The sequence below is a fragment of the Ammospiza caudacuta genome, chromosome 5, assembly GCF_027887145.1.
Source record: "Ammospiza caudacuta isolate bAmmCau1 chromosome 5, bAmmCau1.pri, whole genome shotgun sequence".
Taxonomy (NCBI): Eukaryota; Metazoa; Chordata; class Aves; order Passeriformes; family Passerellidae; genus Ammospiza; species Ammospiza caudacuta.
Genome location: NC_080597.1, coordinates 45,847,563 through 45,873,907, shown reverse-complemented (window position 1 = coordinate 45,873,907; position 26,345 = coordinate 45,847,563). Strand labels below are relative to the sequence as shown.

At 42.6% G+C, this 26,345-nt stretch overlaps 1 protein-coding gene across 1 annotated transcript in view; it reads right to left on the bottom strand.

Annotated features, from left to right (window-relative positions):
* Positions 1-26,345, bottom strand: part of PPM1H (protein phosphatase, Mg2+/Mn2+ dependent 1H) — a 129,635-nt gene that overhangs the window by 7,918 nt on the left and 95,372 nt on the right. The window contains exons 7-9 of the mRNA XM_058804808.1: positions 13,236-13,299; positions 11,494-11,601; positions 2,891-3,042 (exon numbers count right to left, since the gene is read on the bottom strand). Of these exons, the coding sequence (XP_058660791.1) occupies positions 2,891-3,042; positions 11,494-11,601; positions 13,236-13,299 (324 nt within the window). The remainder of the gene's footprint in view (positions 1-2,890; positions 3,043-11,493; positions 11,602-13,235; positions 13,300-26,345) is intronic.

Below are 26,345 nucleotides of genomic sequence, written 5' to 3'. Positions count from 1 at the left end.
GACCTGAGGACTTTGCTCTCGCTGCACTTGGAGATGTCCAGGCACATGCTATGTTTGACAGAATTCAGAAATGTTTTTTTTGTGGGCAAAAAATACTCACAGTAAGTACCACCAGGAGAGAGTCCCAAGAGCATTGCTGGGGGCTGTAAGCTCTTACCCATCAGCCTATAAAGTGACTTCTAATTCAAATGGGAGGGATATTGGTCCCGCAAGGAGCTAATTATGTAACAGATAAGTACTCTGCAGCTCTAAAATCCTCTCTAGGCTTTTTTTTTTCTCTTTTCCTTTCTAATATGCTCCTGTCAGGAAATAAGTAGGCTATGGGGTCAGATGGATCCAGAGGCTGCTCCACAGGTTGGTTCTCCTGAAGACCATAGCATTGCCAAACCCAGGGTGCAAGTCTCTTACATTCTGACAATTTTTCTACATCCCTAGAGATATTACATTTTCAGGTGATCACCTCACCACAGATTATGTCACTGCACCCATCACAGAACCTGACATTTTCTGGGATAACATTTCCTTTAAACATAACATTTATAATACAGCAAAGGAGATTTTTCTGTCACTGACTAGTGAGAGGAATGAAGGCAGCTCCACAGCTTGAGCTGGAATGCTACAGTAAATTCATTAGTTATACCTCATTTAGACCACTGTGAAATAATTACAAAGAACCTCTCACATAGTACTTTAAAACCTTTAAATATTCTTTATAACCAAGCAGCAAGAGCAATCCCACAAAGGTAATTTTCATAAATATCATTGTAAACTATATGAGAGACTGCTCTAATTACCTTTTGCATGCTGCCATGAGAAATGTCTTGCCATCACTATCTGTAAGCCTCTAAACGATCTGGCACAAAGTTGCTTAAAGGAACAAATTTATTTACAATTCAGATGTCCATTCAAAGACCAGTAGGTCAAACAGCAATAAATGTGTTTGTTCTAAGTTATAAACAGCAGGCTTAGCTCTCGAATGTGTGGTACTCACGCTGCCACAAACAGTGACTAATCCCCCACAATTACTAAACCAGTAGGAGAAAATCTAAATCAAAACAAAGAAAATACAATTTTCCTTTAGTGTCTCTCATTGCTCTGAGTGTTCTATAACGGATGAAATAACTCATCTAAGAAGTTAAAAAGGTTGAAGAATCCTGCTTCCTACTGCAGCAATCATGGTGGCCATCACCATCACCTTAGTAAAGACCAAAAGGAACAAAAGAGACCCAACGCACCCTGACTATATTCTCAACAGATGGGACTGGTGAGGATGGAAGGCAGGGCCAACCTTTCCTAAATACCAGATGAGAATGGAGACAGAGCAGGACAGAGGTATTGCATGTTATTACCAGGTGCCTCTGCAAGAATCTCAAGGGTGAAGGAATGAGAACAAAAGCACCACAGCTTTTCTGAATGGTGTTAGGGAATAACTGAAAGTCGACTGGATAGGGAATCTCCTTCTACTTTAAATTAATGGCATATCTGCATTGCACTCGGCCTGATGCCCTGGAAGTGCCCTTAGCTGATCCTGTCTGATCTCCTCCCAGAGAAAGGGCAGACAGCTGCATGTCTGCTGAAGTAGAGATGGCCTGGGGGTGTCATTCATACACCTCATCTTTGGCATAAGGAGATGGGCAAAGTCAAAATATTGTAGTTGCAGCTTCATGATAATCATCAATCTTCCATTCTCCTGATAATTGCAGCAAAACCTGCTTTTGCATTCCATATTTTTAAGTGTCAGAGCAAGAAAATACTGCTGTTGAGTCATTTTGAAGGTGTTCTCCCTTTAAAACCCAAGTCACTGTCAAGGTGTCCATACCCAGTTACCTTGTCTGTTGATGAACAGGGCTGACCCTGTGAAGATGACCACTTAGAAATATGAGAAACAGCAAGCATTTTGAGATCAGTCTTAGCTGTTTCTGAAACTCCACTTTCCACAGACCAACTGGGGATGTGTAAAATCTCTCTTTCCTGCTCTCAGCCAAGGGTGAGGGCAGAACAAAATGGTAGATGGCCCTAAATTCACTAGCAACACACACTTCCCTTCCTGAACAGTCCCTAAGAACAAATAAAGCTCTTTCCACTTTCACAGTCCCATTTACAAACAAGAGACTTCTGATCTCTGGCACAATGTTTTAATTCACAGTGACACTGAACTCAGTAGCAGACAAACCTATGGACAAACTCAAGGCAGAAAGCCTCTAGATGGTTGTTTGGGAACTTGTTTGTTCACGTGATGGTATGTTTTAAGGACAGAAACTGATAATCTAAGATGTGATAAAGGTAGAAAAAGGAAGAGCATGAGGTAGATTAAAATGAAGAAATGAAGCAGGATCTAATTAAATGAAATACAAGTCAGACATTCCACCTGTTTTGTCACCACACCAATCCTGCAGCTGGTAGCACTGAGCATCCTTTATGGAAGGTGGGTTTAAAGGTCACACCAAGACTAGGAATGAGAGGGAACCACAGTGTGCAGTATTTATGTACATACACAGTGAGAGAGAGGGAGATGTTGAGGATGTCCTTCTGAGAAACAATCTTTAGTGTTATGCATTGTCCAGGCGAGAGACTTGTTGCCATGTTCTTCCAGACCCCAGCCTCCTACAGTTTTCACAGGACCTCATACAGCAAACAAAATGGATCCCATGCCATGATACTGTCATCCCACACCTACTCCTTTGAAGGCAGGCATTTCTGAGTTATAAAAGAGCCAGCCCCTGCTCCAACTGCTCACATCTGCTGTAGAGGCTCCATCCAACCTATAAAATGTCTTCTTGTAAGTGTTGCATATTTCCCAAATGTTATTCATATCATACTTTCTATGAAAACATGTTACCAGAAAGTGCTCTTCTATGGAGAAGCTAGAAAATGGGGGATAAGCACGAACCTGTGGGGATCATCAGGGTCACAGTTCGGTAGAAAGTTAGTGACAGCTTCTGCCACTTCTTCATTTAACAGCACATCCCAGAGTCCGTCAGTAGCTAGGATCAGGACATCATCCGGCCCATGCTCGTACTGCAGGAGGTCATACACTCGCACCTAAAAGAAAAACACCCAAGGCACATTCATGAAGGAGGTGATTGTCAGACCTGTTTGTGAAACATTGTGGAGTTTGGCTGTGAGTTTATCAGGTGCAGCCAGGGCACTGACCTAACCTCCCATGGCACTGGTGGAGCCTGTCTCAATGCAGCCCTTCCTGCTGCAGCTCAGCGTTGCTGAGGTGCTAACCCCAGACAGGATGGATCAAGTGTTCCAAACCAGGCTCTAAGGCTCTCTGCTGTCTGATGCCAGAAGCACTTGAAGCCTCCCCCACCCAAGCCTGGCTTCAGTGCATGCAGCTCCTCCCTATCATTGGCAGGACTAGTCATATGGAAGCTGAATAATTTATTTGATGAATTTTTGATATTTTCTAATAAAATATTCACAAATAATTGTTTTCACTATTTGTCCTGATCCATTTAAGCCTGCCAGATTGCATGTTTGGAAGTGCCTGTGTGACAGCCAGCACTGCATTCACTTTTCTAAACCTGAGGCAGCTGCTGCACTCGAGTTTGGCCTGAGCAAGTGAGTGGTTCCATGAAATGCAGAGAAACTGCTCAGTCACATGTATCTGTAAGGATTTCAGCAGCTACAGACCAATTCAGGATCTGCACAAAAGTGAAGCTTATTTGCACTATTAAAATACCCGCTGACTTCAATTTGTCTGTCTGCAGCCCTAGTCAGGCTGATCACTGCTGGCACCTCTTCACACCCTGCCTTTTAAAACAACTTCCACCATCCTCTTCCCAGAGAGGCTGAGAGTGGTGGAGGCAGTCAAGGTGGGGGTTTCTGCAGGGCCATCAGCTGTGTCAGAATGCAAGCAAAGGCCATAGAAAGTGTTTTAAAGCAAGCCTTTAGCTTGGTGTAACTCCCCTTCCAGCACATGCTGTACTCCAGCTGAGAAATGCCTGCAATTCCCAGGTTGTAATGGGGAGCCATTAGAGAGCATTTTAATTACCACAGCAACAGTCACAGTTTGAAAGAACTGCAGCAACTACAGTAAGGCAGACAGGAGGGAAGGATCACCTATACTGAAATTCAGAAACGGTGCACCTCATCATGCACCTGCTCCAGCCCTGGACTTCACTAACAGCAGTTAGTCAGGACAAGCACTGGGCATAACAAGAAAATATGAGCTGTTTTATTCTCCCTCATGGTGCACTCTCCCCTCAGGAGCCATGGAGCAGGCAATGCATATAAAATGCCTGGACCTTTTAATGTAATTATGCTTTTATGGGACTGCAACCAGTACCACAGAGAAAAAAAAATTTAAAAATCACCTAGATCTGACTGCTAATCCTTACCAGTTTGCCTTTCACTCTAAAGCACAAGAAGGTCATTTGTAAAATGTAACCTTCACTTCATTATCTAAGGTAGCAGCTGAATAAGGACTTTGGAGAGGATTAAATTCAAGGCAAGATACTCTCTTCATTAGAGCATATCTGCTTATTCAGACTTGAGTGGGAATATAGAAAAGACCCCTATATGCAGCACAGCTCTCATCTCAAGCTTACTGTACAGAAATCAGTAGCTGTCATAGTCCCTGTCTCTCAGAATTTATTTCAGCCTTAACAGGTCACAGTTGCAACTCAGAAATCACTGGAGCATGGAGGCTGAGTTGGCCAACACAACCATCAATATACAGCACGTGTTTTGGTCAGATCTCCTGGGGACCAGCAAATACTTGAGAAAGCATCACAGTTAATGCTCAGGGATCACTCAGCACCAGGACCCTGGTAGGGCTAACCAAGCTTCAAACATCTGTGCTGGGAAAAACATATCCCAACTGAGGCAAAAAACACATTACATCACAGGATCCATTTTTGCAGCTTAGGTGGGGAAGAAGGTGGAAAGCAAAACCATGCATCACTGATTGGAATTCTCCTGAAATCAACCATTTTGTCTGACTGAGGAGTGGCACTGGGATGGATGAGAAAATTTTCAAAGCTACCTGCAGGCAGTCCATGAGCAAGATCAAGAAGAGACCATTTTATCAAGAATATGTTTTGTTTTAGGGGAACAAGAAAAAGAAAATGCATTCCCTGATTTATTGTGTAATCTAGGAAGAAGGTAGGGTACTTTCTAAAAGGACAAGCTTTGTGAAGTGGGCACCTCCAGCAAAAAGGCATATGTTGAGAAGAAACTAGATGTCAGAAAAGACACAGAGGACGGTGAGGTGTTCGGCTAGACCTCAGGCTAAGGAAAAGAGAGTACCAAGGTTACAGGGGACAAGCTTGGGGCAACTGATGCAAAATTGTTGCATATAAGGACCAGTAGGGCAGGCAACAAAACATTTAATGAAATGCAGTTTTATCTGCCTTCCAGTTACCTTAAGTCCTTTCTTTGTGTCTTGCCTTGGATTTCTAAAATACAGCTGTAAGTGACCCTAATATGTTTCTGACAAAAAAGAGTTAGAGCTGTCCAGTCTATTGCAGGGTCAGGTTATGTTCACAGACTGCCTCGTCCAGGTGCAGAAAGTAACCAGCTCCTAACCCTTCATTCTTCTGCCAGCACCTTTGTTCTAGTTCTTTCTTGGGTCAATGAGGGTCTCTTGCAGGAGCACCCAGTGGCTTCAGCTGGCTTGGAGCAGGGTGACAGCAGAGCTCCTGGAGGCACACATGCTGGGCAGCACCACCAGGGCACGTGGAATGGAAGCTCAGCCCAGCAGGGCTCACTGAACACCCACTCCACACACATACCACACTGTGCAGCACCCACAGCACACTCCACACTGTACAAAAAAAGGTAAGAGTATGATATGCCACAGTTTTGAAGTATGAGGAGACATCCAGGGAATTACCTAAGTGCCTGCAACAGGAATGAACCCATGGCCCTTTAAATCTTACATGAATAAAAGCAGTTCAATGATTGCAATGAAAATTACTATTTAATTTTTTTAGATTCCAAAGTAAACATTCCCAATGACTGCCTCCTTCCTGTAGCTGTATTTCAGAGAAGTAAAGCGTGACATTTAAGGAAAGTTCTGTCTGTGACACAAGTTTGCGCAAAGCTGCTCACACATTGCAGAACCCTGCTCCTTCAGGTGACAGCTGGCTGGACAATGACTGGCAATGCAGATGTTTCCTTAACTGGTGCAGCACCCTTGACAAATTTCCTAACAATGCCATCTTGAATCTTTATAGTCTTTTCCTTGTGAATTGCTGCTTCTGTAGCCAGACATCGCTGCAGAATTGAATTTGTGTCCTTGGCCTCCCATGATGTCCTGAGAGCCCTCTCAGCAACTCCCTCCAGCCCACCAATCCCTTCTTGTGTGAAGAATGAGTTTCTCACTCATTTAAATTAATCTCTCTGGAATATCAGGGCAGCTCTGGAAGAAGCCAAGTTCAGTCACTATACTTCTCCCATCTGCTGATGTCTTATTGATGTAAAGTAGCTGACCTGTTAACTAGCTGAACCTGACATCAGCAACCAGAAAATGTAAAAACTGTAAGGAACAAGCAGAAGAACCTCAGCAGCACAGCCAACCATCAAGCCACAGCAATATAAGGGTTACCCTTATATCCTACAGATAGAATAATACTGCTTAACCTGACAAGTACTTACAGATCTGCTGACAGGTAACAGTGGATACACACCACCAGAGCCCATAGTCATACACATCTTTCTGAACATGCAGTACGCAGTTTGTCAAATAATGTTCTTCTTCAATCCAGGTACTTGTTTCTCATATTATATATTACCTACATGCAGTCAAGAACACTGAGAAAACTGCTCTGGGCAAGCAATGAACAAACTGGTGGGCTGGTTTTTATTTACATTTCAAACAGATCTACCCACCAGACAAACCCAGCCTTTGGCTGCTGCGAAGGAGCACGGCAGCCCTGCCAAGGTGCTGTGCCTCACTGGCCACGCTTGTTTTTAAGAGGCAGCCACGGCGAGTCCCTGCGGCTGGAAAACCGCTCACAACAGTGACATGTGAGCCTGCAGCCACCTGAGGTGCTCCTCAGCAGCTGGCCTCAGGGAATTCCAGCTGAACAACAGCCTGCATTCACTCCCTGCACTATTGATCAACCCGGCTACTTCAATAAATTAAGCCCTTTCTTAATTGTATCATCCCTTTTATACACAGTGTTATCCAGTGCAGCTTTCCTGGCAAATGATGAGATCTTTCAATACCACTCTCCATGTAATTTATATGTAAATAATAAAAAGTGGGTCCCAACACTGCTCCCTGCAGCATTCACCAATTAATCTCCTTTTAGCTTTTTACTGCCACCCTTTGTTTCCTGCCCGTTAGCCTATTTCCAGTAGACTGTGCCAACTTTCCACTTTGTCTGTAGCTTCTTATCTTTTATATTAATAACCTGTGATGCACAACAGTTTCTCAAATGTTCTGAGGAATCAAAGTTCATGCAAGAGCATAAACTGTATTTTTAATTATTATTATTATTATTTTAATTCTCTTGTCGACATAACCTCAAGGACCTGAAGCCTCTTAAGTGTGATGTTTGCTTCCTGAAGCCACTTTAACTCCCTTTGATTATACTGTGCTTCTCTATGTATTTGCCTTATTTGTTCCTTGGGATGGTGTAATTCCTGAGGATTTCTCCAAAAGGCAGATACGAATCTAAAATGGTCTCCTTGGACATATTTGTGGAGTTGTCAGAAAGATTTTATGCACACTGGAATAACAAAACTTTTCTTCATTACCTTCGTATCATTTACTCTGATGGCTGGCTTTGGGTGCCTTGCTGGCAAGGGCCAAAAGCTGCCATCAGAGCCACATCTTTCCCCACCAAATATCTGAGATGCCATTCAAAAAATTTCGGGATAAAATTCTGCCTTTCATCTGCAACAAGGCAGCTCTAAGTTTTGAAAAGCAGAATTTCCTGCTGAAAGCTTTCAAATTAACTGTTCCATTATGAAAAATAAATATTTAATTCCATGCCAGAGAGCCTCAGCCATGGCTTGCCTGCTTTGTGCTACTCCAGTTCATTATAAAAGGTTCAAATCTCTAGAGCTCACCAACCTGCAGAAGTCCTCCAAATCTGGTCTCATAACAGCTGAGCCAGTGAATACTGATTACATTTGTCAGTCTTGGCTGCATGACTTTTCCTCCCATAGCCTGGCACTCTGTCAAAGTATCATTTCACACCACCCTCAAATTACTATTATATGCCTATTTCTGGATGTAGTCTCAGGGATGTTTACCTTTCCTTGAGCTAAATTTTGGTGGATATGGCACACCAGAACTTTGTCACACTGGAAGTAAAATGTTCAGAAAACTCACCACACCGCCCCTTACTCGAGAAAGAACACTACAATTACGGCACAGAAACGGGAGCCAGAGGACTTGGATCTTCCCTCTATCACGACTCACTCTGTGCCTTAATTTCCTGTGCCTCCTCTTTTCCAGGTCTGGAAACCACACACTGTGCTTCCCTACCTCTATATAAACAATTCAGAATCCAGTGTTGCACAGGGACCAAATATGACTGCTGCCTGACACCACCGCCTTCACTTCCAAATGCCAAGCCTCCCAGGTGGCAGAATAAAGATGTTGTTTCTTAATGCCGGTTTCTGTGCAAGGTGCGCTGCCCATGTTTGGACAGAACAAGTCAGGGAAAAACATGAGGAGTTAAAGCACTGGAGCTCTCTCTGGGAAGAGAAGCAAGAGATGATTAAGAGGAGGAGATGCAATAGAAAGCAAGTTGGAGCATATGCTACCTTCCTAATAATACTCAGGGGTTTTTTGCCAATATCTCTAAATTAAGGTGGCTGGTGCTCTGTCTTTCCTCCTCCTGCCCTCATACATTTCTGCTGAATTTAGCTGTGAAGAGGATGTAGAAACAAAGCCAATTTTGCTTCCCTTTTGCAAAGCAGTTAAGAGATCCAGAAACGTGGCTAGCATACGAACTGGATGCCACATTCCAGAATTTGAACATGTACAGACACATTCCCCACAAATCAGAAAAGCCCATGAGAAGCTTTGGTTTATAGACACACACAAACACTGCGGCAGCAATTGGCAGAGATGAAATTGCTGGGATGTTGTGCTGCAGCCATTACGTACCCCAGAAACACTGAGTCTCAGCAAGCCAGAAAGAGAAATAAATAGGTGGAATTGCATCATTTTTCTGGCATTAAATCCATCACAGTGATGAGGGCAGAGCTCCTGCCTGCCTGGCCAAGGAGAACAGGAGCAGGTCTCAAGTGAGGGACACCACACATTCAAAGGGAGAAAGTACACGATAGCAAGGAAACATGAAGAAGGAGCTATCTGTAGATTTCCCTCTTTTCTTCAGGGCTGGGTTCTCTCAGCACTTCTAAAATTTTTATTTTTATAATTGGAATTTTACATATAATTTATATATAATAAATATAAATATACATAAATTTTATATCTCTGTTTATAGGCATGGAGGCAAGAGGGGATGACATCAACACTCTGTGGAGTAAGCCAGATCGCCTTTAGTTGTGGGGTGGATTGTGGTGGTGCATCCTTCCTCCCTGCCTCTCCTCAGGCCAGACTATCATCTCAGAAATGCTGTCAGGCCTTGGCCTTGATGAGCAGCACCTGGGCTGAGCTTCTCTCAAGCTTATCAGAAACACTATCTGCTCCCAGGAACTTGTGCTGTCTAACAAGCCCCTGGCATTTTTCAAACAGCCTTGGAAACTTATTCTTACCTGGATAACAACTCAAATGGAACAACATCCTAACAAAGTTACCAAACTTTCAGAGAAAGTTATCACCCAAATTGCAGCCAGAATGGAAAATTAATATGGCTAAAACCAACTTTTGTGCAACTCTATAAACAGTGGGTCCAAGTGAGAGCCTTTGAGTTCTCCTGGACCACAGCAGGGAGTGTACATACTCTTTTAGGTCTGTGTACCTACGAGAGTAAATATAACACAACAAAGGTACTAGGAATGTTGCTCTGCTAAATTCTTAAATATGTTAGATTTGTAAGTTAAGCCTATAAGAAAGTTACTGTTGTGCTTACAGTAAATTCTGTAGAATCTTCTGTTAAATTGTTTAAATTCAGCTATTGATTAAGGTTTTTTAAAACCTTTAGGCCTAAACCGGTGGTCAAGTCTGGGGAAAAATTTGGCAAGGGGGTCTACTCTGAACCTTGTGACTCAAAAGGAGGGTCTCCCTTATTCCTTTTTATCCTTAACCTTTCCCTCATCCTTCTTCCTTACCCATAAGTTTTTTGTCCCCAGCTCCCACATACATAATTTTTGGCTAACTTTAGTTTCAACTTGATTGGTTTTGGATTTCAGTCCAATTTTTTCTCTGTGTGTTCTAACAATCTAGTAAGTAGTAGAGTGAAGCCTGCCAACAAACTTTGTCGTGCTTTCATTTTAATATTGAACCTGCTTTTGTTGATACTTTTATTGGTGATTCTTTGAGCAGCCTGAAGCATTCATGACAAATTTGCCTTGGAGATCTTATAAGCAAGGTTTATTTTATAATTTGGTTTCTTCCTAGCAGTATGATGTTATTTGTGTGATTTCATTCTCTCATACTGCTATAGCAAGCAACAAATTCAAGGTCAAATACTGGGTATGGTTAAAACTTTGGCAATCCAGTTGACAATGGACAGTTTTCAGCATTTGGGCCATGGAAGCAAAGCTGCCTCTTTTTGTGCTGTCATCAGATAGCTTGCCCGTGCTTAATATTTTATGAAAAATATGTGACATCTGTTCCTTGATGTAGGAACAGGAGGAATGCAGTTACAATGGGAGAAAAAAAAAAGCAAGGCTTGCATGTTCCTTGTTAACAAATACATTTAAATCCCTTTGGAAGGCTTGATATCCTTCACTGCAAGGTCTCCAGTGGTCAAAAAGTGGGTGGAATTGCTTGTGATGAGACCATTCAAAATGAAGGAGGCATTTAAAACTACCCTAACCCAAATACCACAGAGTCTCCTCATAACACCATCATTTGGGAATGCACAGTGTCATTATTTGGTATTAGCACAAAACTATCAAAAGAACTGAAGGTTAAGGGGCATACAGATGGAAGCATGAATTACTCTTCCTATGACTCTTGGAATTTTCCTGCTTGAGAGTTGATCTGGTATCCTCCGTGTAAAGCAGGATACTATACTGCTGTGGAGGACATCCCTTCTGCAGTACAGGGATTTACATCTTCTGTGAAGGCAGCATGATCTAGGCCTTTATGGGAGCTGCAGCACATGAAGGTGGAGGGAGAGATGGGTGTCTGTCACACTGAATGGCAAGGCTTTGGAATAACCATAGCACAGGGATGTGGAGCAATTAGCACACAGCTGGGGAACTTAGAATCTACTATGAACTTAGTTCCTACTATGTGGGTGTTACTATCATGCTGCACCTTCAGAAAGGGCACCATGTTACCTGGACTGGATTACAGTCAGAAGAGATGATTTGAGAAGAACAAATAAACACACTAAGTAAATTTATTTCCCTCTCACAAATCAGATAGTTGAACCTTGGCTGTTTTACCTCAGGAGATGAGGACAGAAAAGGTTTGATGTATATATTGGAGTCGTGCACTTTCAGGTCATGGTCTCCCAGTCCTCGAGTCACTCCAATTGTTGCCATAACCCGAGCCTGGAGATAAAGAAAAGCAGTGGGATAAAATCTTGTTACATGGACTGTGTCAATAAAGAATGAGATAATATTCCTACTCTGCTTCCCTAACTGCTACAGTTAGAGATGAATGCCCTTTCCTCTCCCAGAAACACTAGATTTAACACAGCAAAACAACGTCAAACTTTTCACACTCAAGCCATCTCCATTTTCCTCCTTATTAAGCTTTGTTTTCATCCACATCCCACTCACCATCTCTAAGGTACTGGGTCTACAGAAACCTTACCCAGTCACCTCACTGTCCACACCAGTCTGTGAGAGCATTCCTTCAGCAAATTGTACTGTTAGTATAGGTTTTACAAAGAGGACAAGGAGCTCAACTATTCACATAATGAATCTGTTATTTTCCTATTGACATATTGTTGTATATCCCCTTTACCAGGGAAAAGTGCCAAAGGCACCTTAAATTGCTGAAGACACACGTGACAGCAGCACTGACCACAGTGCCCTCTTCTAGGGAGAGTCACTCTACAGCAGGTCTGCAGTTCCCTCACATCTGCCACATCCTTCCCCCAGCACCTTTCTCTGTGACATGAGTGGTGTCCCAAGAGGTTCTGGGCTCTCCTTCATTAAATCTGCTCCAAAGACTGAGCAGCCATTCAGCCTCCCAGGGAACCCTGCTCTCTGAGCTCTGCAGATCACTTCCCCCAAACTCAGGCTCAGCCACAGCAGCTTCTGAGCAAGGGAGCTCAGCATCACTAATAGTGAGCAACTGGCTCAGAATCATTTTGCCTCAGTGACTCCTGGCTCCACAGAGCCATAAGAAAGTAAATTAAAAAGATGTGCATGAAACATCTTGCAAATAATTATAAACCTAACAAAATTCAGAGATAAGCTGCAGGTCTGAACCTTCAAAACATGGACTAATTTTGAAAAGCATCTATTTTTGCATTGAGATAAGAACCCAATGCAGCAGAGGAGCACTATTAAGAAACACAGCAAGCATACCAATATCAGCAAACTGACACCACTGCATCCTTATATTGATCCTACTGCTGCATCCAGCTAAGCTTGCTGGGACCAACACTAACGATCTCACTGTTCTTAATCACAGAGCTGAAAACAAAGCATAACAAACAGAACAGCGTTTCTCCCTTTCAACTATCAGCCTTCACACGTCAGAAAAATTCAACAGTGAGTTCACATAACCTTATCTTTTTCAGCTAGTGTCAAAGGTGTTATACTTTACAAATCCTGCCCTGATCCCTCCTCTTCCTAAATTAGAGTTTTGCATCTCAGAGCACTATTAAATATCTCCCTGCTTTGTTCTAGCTATATTTTACAATGAAACAGGAACATTTAAAGTCAATTACTTACGACACTCTCATTGTAGCCTATTTACAATGAAAGAAAAACAAAAGCAAACTAAACAACAAATGACTGCTGTAAAACGGTTATTACTATGTTGAGCTCTCCCCACTACCCCCCAGACATGAGACTGATTTATGACAGAACCAAGATATTCTTTCAAGCTGTCAAAACGATAAAATAAAGAGATACTGAGTGGAAAACACTGGACAGCCATGGGCTAAACTGAATGGCAAACAGCACAGAATTCCTTCTTCCTTTGGTCCGAGGAAAGCAAATGTGCCCACCTTCTTGCCTTCTCCATATATAAGGGGAAACTTCAAGTCATCTTCCTCAATGGTTTTGTATGCCCTGTGGGGGGAGGACAAACAACATTTGTGAAGCTTGTAGTCAATTAGTGACCCAGTGCCCTGAAAGAAGCAGCTGTGATTTCAAAAATGGGGGGAGAAAAAAAAAATCATTATTTTTCCTAGGGACTCTGTCTTTGAACCAAGATGTAAATTTCTTTTTCTGCAGGAAGGTTTTCTGTAAATAGTTATCCATTTCACTAAAAGGAAAAGTGAAGATAAAAATATATCTAACATGCCAGGCTGCTCCTATTGATTGCAAAGAAAGAGGTGAACTGGAATAACATCCTAATCAGGTAAGATATTGTCAGATATTGTACCAGCTATACCATAACACAGTGTCATGAAAAACCCCAAGTCCAACCAAACAAAAAACCCAAACAAAACCAACTCCAAACCCAAGAAACTAACCAATGCCTAGATTGGCACTGTTAATGTGAAACGTGAGCAATGACAGGATGTGTACCCATGGTGTGAAACAGCTGTCTGATCCTGTTCTCACTCTCCAGGACCACAGAAACCAAGACAAGCTTCACGTGCTGAAGTCTTAGGATATTTAGTGCTCATTTGACCTTGACTACAACAGTCAAGGTTGTCAGAGGTTTCACATTTCACAGCAGCTTTCCCATGGACAAGAGACAAGAGAAGTAAATGCTCATGCTCTGATTCTGTTCACTGCATGCCTGTGTACTCTACCTTTTACATATACAGCTGCTGACGCTGATGAGGTGAGAAGGTTAGCAATTTTGCCAGTGAGAAATAAAAAAAAACTCAACAGAAGACAACAGCCATTCTCATGAGCTGTAGAGTCCTGTGGTTTGCATGACACATGCTTGAGCTCAGGTGCTGCAGCTTTTTGGCTAAGGTGCGTTGCCCCAGAGGGGCATGCTTCCCTTCCTACCACAGTGTCATCCCTGCTCAGCCCTTCCCTGCATGTTGTGCTTCCCTCCTGGCCCATCCAAGCCCAAAGCCCTCAGGGTGACACCAAAAGCACCCCGGGTACACAAACCAGAGGGGGAGGGAAGGTGCTGGGCAGATCCCCTGCCAGCCACTGCCAGCCCCTGCTGTAGCACTCCAGGATGGCTGCCTGAGCTCCAGGGAGTCACATGGGATTGCGTTTATGCAACGTTAAGGCTGTCACGTAAACCAGCAGGAAATTAAAAATTAAGGGTGAAATCCTATATTGTAATTAAACTGCCCCCGCTTCACCAAAATATAGGACAGGCCTGGGATCAATAAATGGTGCTGTACATCTGCAACACCCAGGCAAGACTCAAACTTCCTGAGAATAGCAGAGACATTTAAGCCCCACCATTAAATTTCCCAGTAATCACAGAAAGGGATCATATTAGAGTTCTGGAGATGAGGAAGGACCAAGAAGAAAGAGAAAAGCCATCAAAATTCATAGAAGAAACAGTAGTGGAGGGCTCCTCTCACATACTAAAAAATATTACTATATATAAAATCCCAAAATGAAACTAGGTGAGGTTTGCAAAATACAGTGGTGGGTCCTTCATGTAGTCAAGAATATCTTAGAAAATACAACCATAATATTTCGCCATCTCTCTAAGACACAATACAGTGAAGGCGTTCAAATGGAATTCTGCACTGAGGAGGGCAAATAAATTAGCTCTTAAACCAAACAAAGAGGCACAAATTACTATAAGTGGCCAACATGATAATACTTTCCTGATGTTTAAAACCTGGAACAGCATTCAGTTGGGAAGGAGGAGTTGGTAATGAATTTTGCTCTTGTTCTTTCCTTTATTCCCAACAAATATCTCTGCCCCACTCACTAAGGTGGATATCCTGGTTTAAATGTAGAACAAAAAATTTACTATTTCTGACTACTCATGAGCATGCTTCAAAGCTTCCAACTGGACCTATAGTACTGGAAGACCTGGGAAAACATCACTGAGGAGTCTGAACTATGCCTTGCATAGAGCCAGCTGTGCTCTGCCACCAAGAAAATGGGTATCAGCTGAGCCCATTGTGGGCATCAGTCAAATGACTAATCAAGCCACAAGCCTGAGAAGACAACCATTCCTACTGGATGTTCACATTGTTGTACATATTTGTTAAAACAGCAGACAAAACTAAGGTGATGTGGCTGAACTAGTTGCAGCCCCCTCTTAAAAAGAAAAAAAGCCCATTCTTTACACACAGACTGTATTATCTGCAAGGTAACCACAACTATTTAAGACCAAATCCCTCACTTTACACTGCCCTGTAAGCTGACAAAAGCAGGGACCAAGCTTTTTCCCCTCTCTCCTCTTCCTCCTTATAGTCTCCTGCACAACACCTCACACTGACTGTGCTTTAGGAAGAAAGGAAAAAAGTGTCATTTAGGCCAGTGTCCTTCAAAAGAATGCTCCCCACTGCTGAGTGCAGCTTCTTTCAGGGAACCATTAAAAAACCACTGTCCCTCAGGCCTTCAACTGTGACACCTCAGTGTAAAGACACTGGAGGAGGCTGTGTTCCAAGGGCTGCAGCTAACTTGTTCCATCAGCAGATTAGGGAGAGCAGCTGGCTAGCCTGTGACCTCCTGAAGCAGTGCAACTGAGTGAGGGAGGCCCAGAGAGCTACAGTGATTTATTTTGTGGTTACTCATAGCCTGTCACCTCTCTGGCTTAGAACTTGGGTGTCAAACTCATCTCAAATGTGCTTTTTCTGTTGATGTTGCTATTGCCTGAAAAATTGCCATCACGTAAAAAGCAATGCTCAGAACTGCAACCACAGCAGCAGAGGTAGCACAGACACACTGAAAAGCAACCTGGGCCACTCTAGAAAAGTACCTATGTCCTGCATTGCCAGAGAAACAGAATTAATAATATACTAATGTGTGGTTTGCTGCAAGAGAAGCATGAAGCACAGCTTTTCAGCTAACAACTCAGCAACTGCACTGGGGAGACAGAAAGAAGATATGAAGTTAATTTTCATTTCTGCCCTGTGAAACCTCCTGCATTTTGTATGTGGGTTTATTTCACATAGGCTACAACCTTCTGGACTATTTCTCTTGATTTTATGTAATAAAGTTGCATTTATATTGTTGTTTACTGTATATAAAGATATAATATAGCAGTAGGTATATCAAACACAGATACACAGAGAACCTGAGGGGGCCGTTTGGCTCTTGTAGTGCCAGCACGGCCTTATTCAGCCCTCTGTGTAATTCAGCCCAGCACACTGCTTTAACAACACAGTGTTGCAACCCTCCCCTCTCCTTCTCTCTATCTTCCTTGTCCACATCCCAGGAGGTTTTGGTGGTCACCAGGGCATGACAAGAAAGGTTATAAAGACAAGGCAATGCTATTGCTTCCAGCTCTGAATGAGCCTAAAGCCTGTTAAGTGCTTCTGCCACGTAAGCCTCTATTTTTCCAAATGGAAAAACAGGAGGAGCAGTGGGGAATTGAAAAGGCAAGCTCGTGCCCAGCTAGATCTAGCTGCATTTTTTTCAGTTAACTTTGCTTCTTCTTTTCATTTCAAAAGAATTATGAAATGCTACTGCTGTCCAAAAATACTGAACTAGGCCTTGACATATGTACCACCCACCAAGTTACATTTGGACTCAGGATCAACATTTTGGAAAACGGGGCCAAATCGCACCAGGAGCCAAAAGAGATGTCAGAACAAAAGAACAAGGACTGACATGATGTTACTCATATGCTAACTGGAATCTGCTCTAAATGCATGGTGAAAAAATAACCAGGAGATACTAAGTGCGCAACACAATCTACAGAAGTTTCTTAGAGTGCTGGGGTGATTAGTGCTTTTACACTCTAGAAATAAAAGATTATCAAAGTTACCTGCATATTTCTGGGTTAGAACTTGAAAAACCAGTCATCTCCCATATGCAAATTTCAGAGCCAAAATCCTAAATAATGTCTTACATGTGTTATGAGTTCTCCTGCCATATAAATTGTTCTTAAAAGTGGTCTTCTGAAAGTACATACAAATTCACCTAAGAGTAGAAGTTGATGACTAAAACCAAAATCCACATTCCATTTTCCTTCGTGGCAAACTGTGTAAGGTCACTGGTCACAAAAAGTATTGAAGCATTGGCATCCCCAGGCACAACAGATGGTGTTGAAAACACAACCCACCCTGACCTGGAAGGTTTGGTTCTGTGCACAACAGGGGAATCCAGACTCTGTGCTCTGCTTTTTCATGGAATTTGGCTTTAGAAGTTTATGTTTCACATCTCTGCTTGTGACACCTAATAGTAAACTGAGAATTAAACCTAAGGAAGAGCAAAGAAAATCATCATCAAAGGGTTTTAGCTTGAAGCATAGGATACACCTATGTGTATTTGTGGCAAACAACCAAAAGAAAGTACTACTGCTTCATAAAGTCCTAGTTCACACTGAGTACAAGGCTAAAGGCATCTCTGAAATAGGTTTGTGGATTTTGTGCATTTCTAGCACTGATTTGCTACCACTCTAAAAAAAACCACCAAACCTAGGGCCATCCATACACCTTCCACCTGCCCCAACTCTCCCCCTCACCCAAAATAGCCTAACTCACAACCAAACTACTCCAGCTATCCAAACAACCTCCTTCTCAAGCTCAACTTTCTTTATTCATACCAACAGAAAATCATGTTTTAATCTTTAAGCAACACAAAACTTGATAGAAACTCTTTCTTTTCCCCTCCCACACAAGTAATCAGTGGAATGGAGCTCACCCTTTGGGCAACAGAGCTTAAATCACCAGTCCAAAAGGAACTGTTCATCTGTACTGTCTGTTGAACTACAGCAGTGTAGTTCAGCATCTAACCAGTGTAAGTGCATGCTTACTATCAAGGAGATGTGTAGTACAGGTTAGGCACAGAGCCACTGAAAATTGTACCATTTATGTCTCAACTCAGCCATAATCTTAAAAAATGTCCTTACACTTGTGCTTCTGCAGAGTCAGGATCTCTAAGTCCAGACATCACTGTCTGATACTAAGTACCCTCTAGACAGGTTATCGCTAATGTTCAGTGTCTCAGTATTTTTCCCCTATTGCTTGTCTGACACACAGTTTAATGAAATGAAATTACAATAAACAAAGATAATTAAGGCACACAAACTATAGCAATGTTTGTTAAGAGAAAAGATGATGGCAAAGCCAAATGAAAGACTGACGCACATGCACATGGGCATAAAACAGTTTTTAGGGAAAGATCTACCTTAACCAAGATACTCTCACAGGCCTTCTTTCAAATGAAGAGGAAAACATACAAGTTTTAAAACACTCATTATTCACAGAAAATTCAGAAACACCTTCTTATGAACCTGAAAGTGTATAATGCTTCATTTTGCAAATCCCAATTCTGTCTACCAATCTACAAATAAAAAAAAAAATAAAGTCTCTCAGCATGACTTGTACACATCTATGATCTCTGGCTTGATCTAATCAGACTAATACATGAGCCTTGGACCTCAAGGGAGCCTTCACTGCTGTGTACAGTCCTAAGATGAAGTCTGCACTTCAGAGAGCACCAGCACCACATATTCCTGTGGAAGTAATTCCTAAGTAATGCAAACTATCCATTTTGGTCAGCCCAGTTTAAAGACATGCATCAGAAATTTTTCAGGCACTTCCTGGAGTGTGGCCGACTTTTTAGTCCATTCACCTCTATTGGAGTATTAAAGAAAATGTTAGAAGAAAAGTCAGGGACAGGACTGTCAAGCATCTCAAGTGTTTAGAGAGGTCCTTGCCCAAAAAAAGATAAATCAGGAAGAAAATGTAATGAAGGTATTTAAAAGGAGAAGCTGGGAGGGACAGAGAAAGAGTATTGCAATCACTTTCATTCACTACTTGTGTCCTGTTGAGCTTTCACTACTGAGTGACAAAACCTCTGTTCAGACAGTGCAGCTGCACATCAAACAGGTTCACCTTCTGCAATAGCCTCAGGAGGCCAAGCCTTTCTTTTCTGCCCCCAGTGAACTTGCTGCCTTGAGCACTTATTAAAATTTATTTAATTTCTTCTACTCTTAAAAGACAATCAGGAAGATTTGTCAGCAATTTACTCTGGAGATGGAGGGGTAATGGAAGTGGTCTGAGTGTTAACACTCTGTTAACACTCTGTGGGCTGAGTGCACTGCAGTGCACTGTGATGGACAGAAAAACTATTTGTAAATTGGTATTTTGCTGTATTTGTTAAAAGCTTGTTGTGAGGCAGATGGGAGAAAGGCTGCATGTTAAACTCAAGTGCCTGCTCCATACTTGTTAGCTGGGATTCTCTGGATGCAAAGGAGATTGAGGTTGAGGAAGAATCGCAAAGTAAATTCTTCTGGGAAAGATCTCTGCAGTGCAGGATGGAGGAGGCAGTGAGACACAGCAAGCAAGAGACCTCACCATTCCACAGCAGTGTTGGAAACTCCTCCAAGCAGCAAGGGGCTTCCTCTCAGCCAGAAGCAGAGCCATAAATCAATCTTAGGTAACGAGGGAAAGAAAGAGAACTTCTATGGACCCAGCTGAGGTTATGTCAAATTTGTGCAGATGGGGAAGCCAGAGAAAGCACGAGTGTGGAAAGAGACTTCACCTTATCAAGAAGAAGGGATGTTTTTGCTTGGATTTTCAGATTGAAGATTATGTCATTCCAGTTTAGTTTCCTTCTGACAAAACAGACTGGGATTCTTTTGTTTGCCCTTGCATATGCAGCACCCAATTCCACACCAAGGCAAAGCCCAAGTGGAGATGCACAGCCATGCAGGGACAGGTCTTAGATGCACAGAAGGAGATGCTCTTGCAGAACATGACTCAGACCAACTTCATTCTTATCACTCTCATTCGGCCCCAGAGAGGCCATTTACACAGAGCTTTACTCCAGACTTAAGCTTTCTCTCTTGTTGCAGCAGTATTACTTTCCTGTTTCTGCTTTCTTCTGCCCCAAAGACTCTGGCTCAGCTGCTGTGGCATGTGCACACTTGGGGGAAAGAGCCATTCATCACCGTCAGGAGATGTGCTGTACACAGCAGGTCAGCTCTCACCTCCTGCTGCTCCTGCAGTGAGGGCTGCAGATCCTGAAAAGATGCATAACATGCACATTGGAAACAGCCATTCATCATTGCAGAGCTGTGCCCCAGACACCCAGGCACAGCCCAGCAAGCTGCTCTAGCTGTGTGCACCAAGGAGGCACGTCCCCTCCCGCTCCCTGCCACATTGCAGCGAGAGACAAAAGCACACACACAGAAAGCTGGGCAGGTGACTGCCGACAATGGTTTCTGCTGCAAATATCATATCCTCTCTCTCCCCTCCAGAATGGCCCAGTGCTGCAAAGGTGCCCCATAATCATTAAATTATGAAAATGTAAGTTGCTGGAAGGAAATTAATACCAGGCATGACTGGGGAAAAGGTTGCTTTCTCATGAAGTAATTATGAAATTAAAATTTGATCTCTCCCTGGCGATTGTACAAAGGATACAGCTGAGGTCTCAAACACAACAATACAGCCAGGTTTTCAGCAGAAGAAACGCAGAATGTTTCACTAGACAAAAAAGCTCAATTAAAAAAAAAAGGGGAAAGGATGACTTTTTGTAAATTACATGATTTTGGCTAAAAGGTGCAATGAAGCAGGTTAGAGCACAGGGTTTGCAGACTTCCAATTACTTCTTACAAGTTGGAATCAAGCTGTTAGGAAATGCAGCTTATCTGAATAAGACTAATAATGCTAAGCTAATTAGACCCACAGGCATTAGCCAGCAGATAAATTCAGGCCAAAAAGAGGGACACTGTCACTTTAAATACTGCCTTGGGATCGGTGGAAAAGCTAATGAGGAGTGTCAGTTGGGGCTGTTTTATTAGGTGGTTCTCTAGAGACTATAGCCTGAGGTTTCTGTAGCAGGGCTTCTGTGCTTGATTCAATAAATCAATTTATATTAAAGGAGGGTACAGCACAGGTGCCAGCTCTATAAAGCATTTTTGTGGCATTTCTCAATCTGCTCAGGCACTCCTTGGGCAGGCTACCTGAACGTGCTGTCAAAGGACATTGAGCCCAGCAATAAAGAGTAAGATAGCAGCCACATTGGCAATATTTGTTCAAATCAGCTCACACATTACCAAGCAAAACATGTACATTGGCTCTCACCGGGTATTCTGGATCCCCAATAAGTGATTAATGAGAGCCTGGTTTTTGTGAGCTGGAGTCTGAACCGCAGACGGCAAGGCGGGCTGCACAATGAAGCGAAAGGCATCCATCCCAAATAAAATAAAACGGCTTGAAAAGTGAAGTTGCTTTTTTAATCAGATGCTTAGAGGCTGAAAGACATTCCCTGATGGAAAGAAAAGGGCAAGTGCAGAGCAGGCTGGCAGCTTTCCAGGCAGTGGACAATATTGACTCTAGAATAAAATAGGTTTTGCTTAGTGCTTGCCTCAGGGCACCAGCCTCTCTGCTTTGGAATAAATCATGCGGGCAGGCGATTCCCCAGCACGGTCTGACCCTCGGGGCTGACCCCATGTGCCACCGCACTCCCTCACCAGACACACGGACACGGAGCTGGCAAGGGCTCCCCTGCTGCAGCAAAGACAGCACGCTCAGAGACTGTGCCCAATTCCCCGGCTCGCTGCCACCTTGGCTTCAGCCCATGATGTGTGGTGGGCACTACACTGCCTCAAACCATTTCTGATGGGGTGCAGCTCAGCTGTGCTGCTCAGCTCTGCCTCTCCTGGAGGGCAAAGGAAGCAACCAACAAGTAGGTCAAAAACCATACTTGTTATCTAGGTCTCTTTTGCCATCCTAAAATCAAGTCAAATAGCTGAAGCTGTGATCTGGATACAAGCCTTAAAGAACTGCACTTCAATGCAAGCAGCAATAAAGCCACTGTTTCTGTTCCAAGGAGGAGCAAAAAATTAATTTTGAAACCACTGAAGTTGATGCCAACTGGTAGTGCCTTCTGGATGCCTTTGGTTAAGCACAGTGCTGTATGGCTCCTCCAGCCCCACAGAAGGCTGGGAGGGGAACTCTAGAAGGAGCCACAGTGAAGCACACAGCTAGTCAGAAATCCAAGTTTCTGAAGGTTCTAGGGATACAGTCAAAGCAAAATACCTCCAAACTGTTCACACTGGATGTACATGTGAAGGAAATCTGACCAACTGTGTCTTAGCTTTAAATAAAAGCCAGAGACAGAGAGCACTAATTCTGTGCAGTCCTTCAAAGGAGCAGCTGTCACCAGGCCTGCTGTTTCCCTCCTCCCTCCATTTCCACTTCAGGTTACTCACCTCACTTTTTAGCACTGACCAGTCTCTGCTTACATGGCCTCTGAGTCTTTCCTGATGCTTCTGTTGCCAGGACTTGTGAAAGCCACCAGGACACCTCTCTCCAATACAAGTCTAACCTCTGCAAGGCATGGGCTTGGAAATTCCAGTCCAGAGACCCAGCTGTGAAAGACTGTCAGTAACATAGATATCTGCCAGCAAATTATGGCTCGAGACAGCTTGAAAGTTTGTTCAGCAGGACACACTGCTCTTAAGATGCCTTGCCAGCTACACTGCACATTTTGCAATCGTTGTTCAACCACAACGCGCATAGGGCAAGGGTGCAGGAAGGGCAGCTCATGGTCAGCTCCCAGCAGTGTGGGATTAATTTTACATATATTTAATACAGCATGATTTCTCATTGCAATTGCCACTGCAAAGAAAGGAGCCAGGGCAGGCGAGCTGGAGCGGGAAGGGAAAGACTGGTCTCAAAGCAGTTGCAGGCTGCCTGGGCTAGCGATGCAGCACACATTGCTGGATCAGTGGTTGTCCTAATGCTGTGGGGAAACTTGGCAGCTGTGCTACCACTGTGGGCTGTGGAGACAAAGCCAGTGTGGAAACTTCACATGAAAAAGAAAAAAAAAAAAAATAAAAAGAAAGAAAGAAAAAATAAAGGGCCAAATACATTATAACAGACCCAAAGACAATAATCTTTTGTAATCCAAACAAGCTGGGCAAGCCAAGCCATTGTTGAGAATCTGAAAAGCTCTGGAGCAAAGGAGGAGGATAAAAATGAGGAAAAAAATGTCATACAGCTTCTCATAGAAAACACAAAAATTATACTGAATTGTAAACTAAAACAGTTTAGTTTCCCGAGGAAACATCAAAGCAGAGAGTGTTCTACATTCTCTCACTAAAGGATTAAGTAATTAAGTGTAAGAGTCGCTTTTTCTTCCTGATATCACCTGCACCTCTCTACATGTATGTGCAAATGTCAACACAAAATGAGGTTAGTGACCAAAAAACAATTCACATAATTGATCATCTGCATTGTACGTGATAAAAGTTCAGCAGCATTTTAGTGTATCAAGCTCTGGCTGGCCAAAGCACCATCTGACATTTTCTAGAAAAGGAATATATATGCTAATTTATTCTCCATGATAGATAGTGTCCTTAGAAACAAATGCAAAACAGGCATGTCCTCGGCCACTGTGTCCTGATGCATCAGTTGAATCCAGGAATAAGAAAGGGAAGAAAATAGAAGCAAAATCGTTGAAGTGGAAAGCAGCCACTAAGAAACCTCTGCCACCTCAAACCATCACCTCTGAGGGCCCAACAAACTGGAAATCTAATGTCTTGTCCACAATCACAGCCACTAAAATTGACCCAGACTTTCACATAAATAGAAACAGATTGCTTCTCCTCTGCCTAGGGGAGGAGGATTGTGTTCACTGCACACAATCCAATGGATAACAAACACCTTGGGTGAAACCTTGCAAAAAGAAATGGATCCTTATTTAGAAGGGCTCTGTTTTACACAAATGTATGGCAATAGAGCAATTTCTTCATCATTTTATTGTCCCGAGGCAACCAAACAAAGAGGTAATTGATGCACTAGTTGTGCAATATGGAGCAGCTGAAAGATTCCAATTCTTTTATTAGGAGAAAAATGTAGGCCCCATTTTTCACTTCCATCCAGAAGTCAAAAGAAACAGCAGGGAGAGGTAGCCTCACCACAGTCTCCACATGCTTGGCATAGGCCACCTTTTTCTGGGACAATACTGTGGTGAATTCAGACTTGAATTTTCAAGTCGCAGTTCAAGCATTTATTCCAGAATAACTGCTTACAGCTAAGCATATTTGTACTGAACTGGTGACAATTTTTGCATTGACCATATTAGAATCTCTAACTAGATCAACGTGTGTCCTAGATTTCAGGAAATTCAGAAAAATCAAACGGAAAATAACTTTTTTCTCCTCCCTGCTATATGCTAGAGCTAAGAGAGTTCACAAATCAGTATTGAAAAGCAACACATTGGATCAAATCTGCCAGTCTGACTTACCAAAGCTCTTCTACCTCACTCATTATTCTACATTTAGAATTTCTGTTCCCTTTTCTAAAGCCAAACAGTATAAACTATATAATGACCATTTTGGATAAGGTAAAGCGTTATGCATACATTCACAAGTGAGGTAGAAATATACAGAATTACCTCTTCACTTAACTTTTAAACTGTCTAGTGCTGCATGAATCTCAACATTCTGCTGGTGATTTGGGCTGGAAAAAAATACTGTAGTAAGCAAAACTTCCACTGAGTTTTTTGAATTTTCAATTTGGAACCTCTAGTGTGCATAAATAGGTTTTTTTTCCCTCTTCATGCTTTACTTTGTATTTTTCAATACCGAATTTGATCACTATGATGCCCATTTGCATTAATCACTTAATTCTTTGCAGTACTTCATGGTCATTCTTGTTTAATAGGAAAAGAGCTGCAGTGTCACCTGCCAGTGCTGCAACTTCAACCATTCCAACCTCATTTCCTTTCCAGACCACTAACCAACCAGGGAAATGCAAAACAACTCCCATGAACCTGAAGAAACCCTCTTTGCTTTCCAGACATGATGACAGAAATCTGTTCTTGCCCTCTTCTCAGGAAGTTCCTGGCCTATGATACTTCTGTAGCTCTCCCCCACATGTTTTTCCTCCCAACTGGCATGTCACATCTTGAAAAAGAGCTTTTGGAAGTCTACATGAAACCATTCTTTATTGGTGTCTCCAGACACATCTGGGAGCTTAACAAAAAAAACCCTCCTTCTGCAGAAATTGGGAAAGTGTCTCATGATCTTCCAAATGTTTTGCTGTCTAAGTCCTCAGTTGATCCAATGTTCTCATTCTGTTCCTATTCTTTTGCTCATGCCTGTAGCCTTTTTAAAATGTGAAGTCATCATTCTCAGGGTGAAACTGCATATTCTACTAGCAGCTGTTCAAGATGACAGACAATGATGGTTATTCTCAGATTTACATGTTCTGCACAAACACTTCAGATTATATTAAACTTAGATCATTATTCTGCCATTAAAACATAATTATATTTATGGTCCATAAAGCATGGAACAAAGCAAAAGTTATGTAGAGCTGTACTTGTATGTGAGCATCCAGACTTCCAAATCTAAAATAGGCTTTCTTTTTAACCCCTTTGTTCTTTTTCTGCCTGAAAGGACATTTACTACTGACACGAAAACACAAATGTCATGGAAATGAAGATCATTTGCATATATTGGGCTTTTACATGACATAGGTCATGCACAGAACTTACAACAGCAAAGATTAGGGCTTCTCCAAGGAGCCTCTTGAACCAAGGAAAAACAATGAAGACATTTAGCCAGGAACAAAAAACCCCATGTCATTCTTTCTGTCTTCACTTCTATACGTCCATGCCACTCATTCAAGCATTTTCATTTTAGGCTGGTTGTGTTCAGATAAGCCCCTGTCTTAAACAATTCCTCAAGGGATATCCAAACCAAGGGCCAGCTGCAGTGGAGTAAGGAGGAAGCTCGTCCCTTCTGCAAGCTTTCCTCAGCATGTAAGGCATGATGGCCCAACGTCTTGGTTTAAAAGACGAACATCTTACCCGCTCATCCAGAATTTATAAAAAAACTACCTCCAAGATAGGAAAATTGTTTTGCTTTCAGAAAGATCCCCTGGCACATCTTTGCCTTTATATGCTTTCTCCGCTTTGTAGTGCTCCCACACTACAATGAACTCTCTGGAGGGAGGTACACTTATTTAAAACATTATCTTCTAGAAGAAAGATACACCTGAAAGAAGGAAATGCCTTTTCTTTTAGTATGCAGGGGTACACCTCCATGT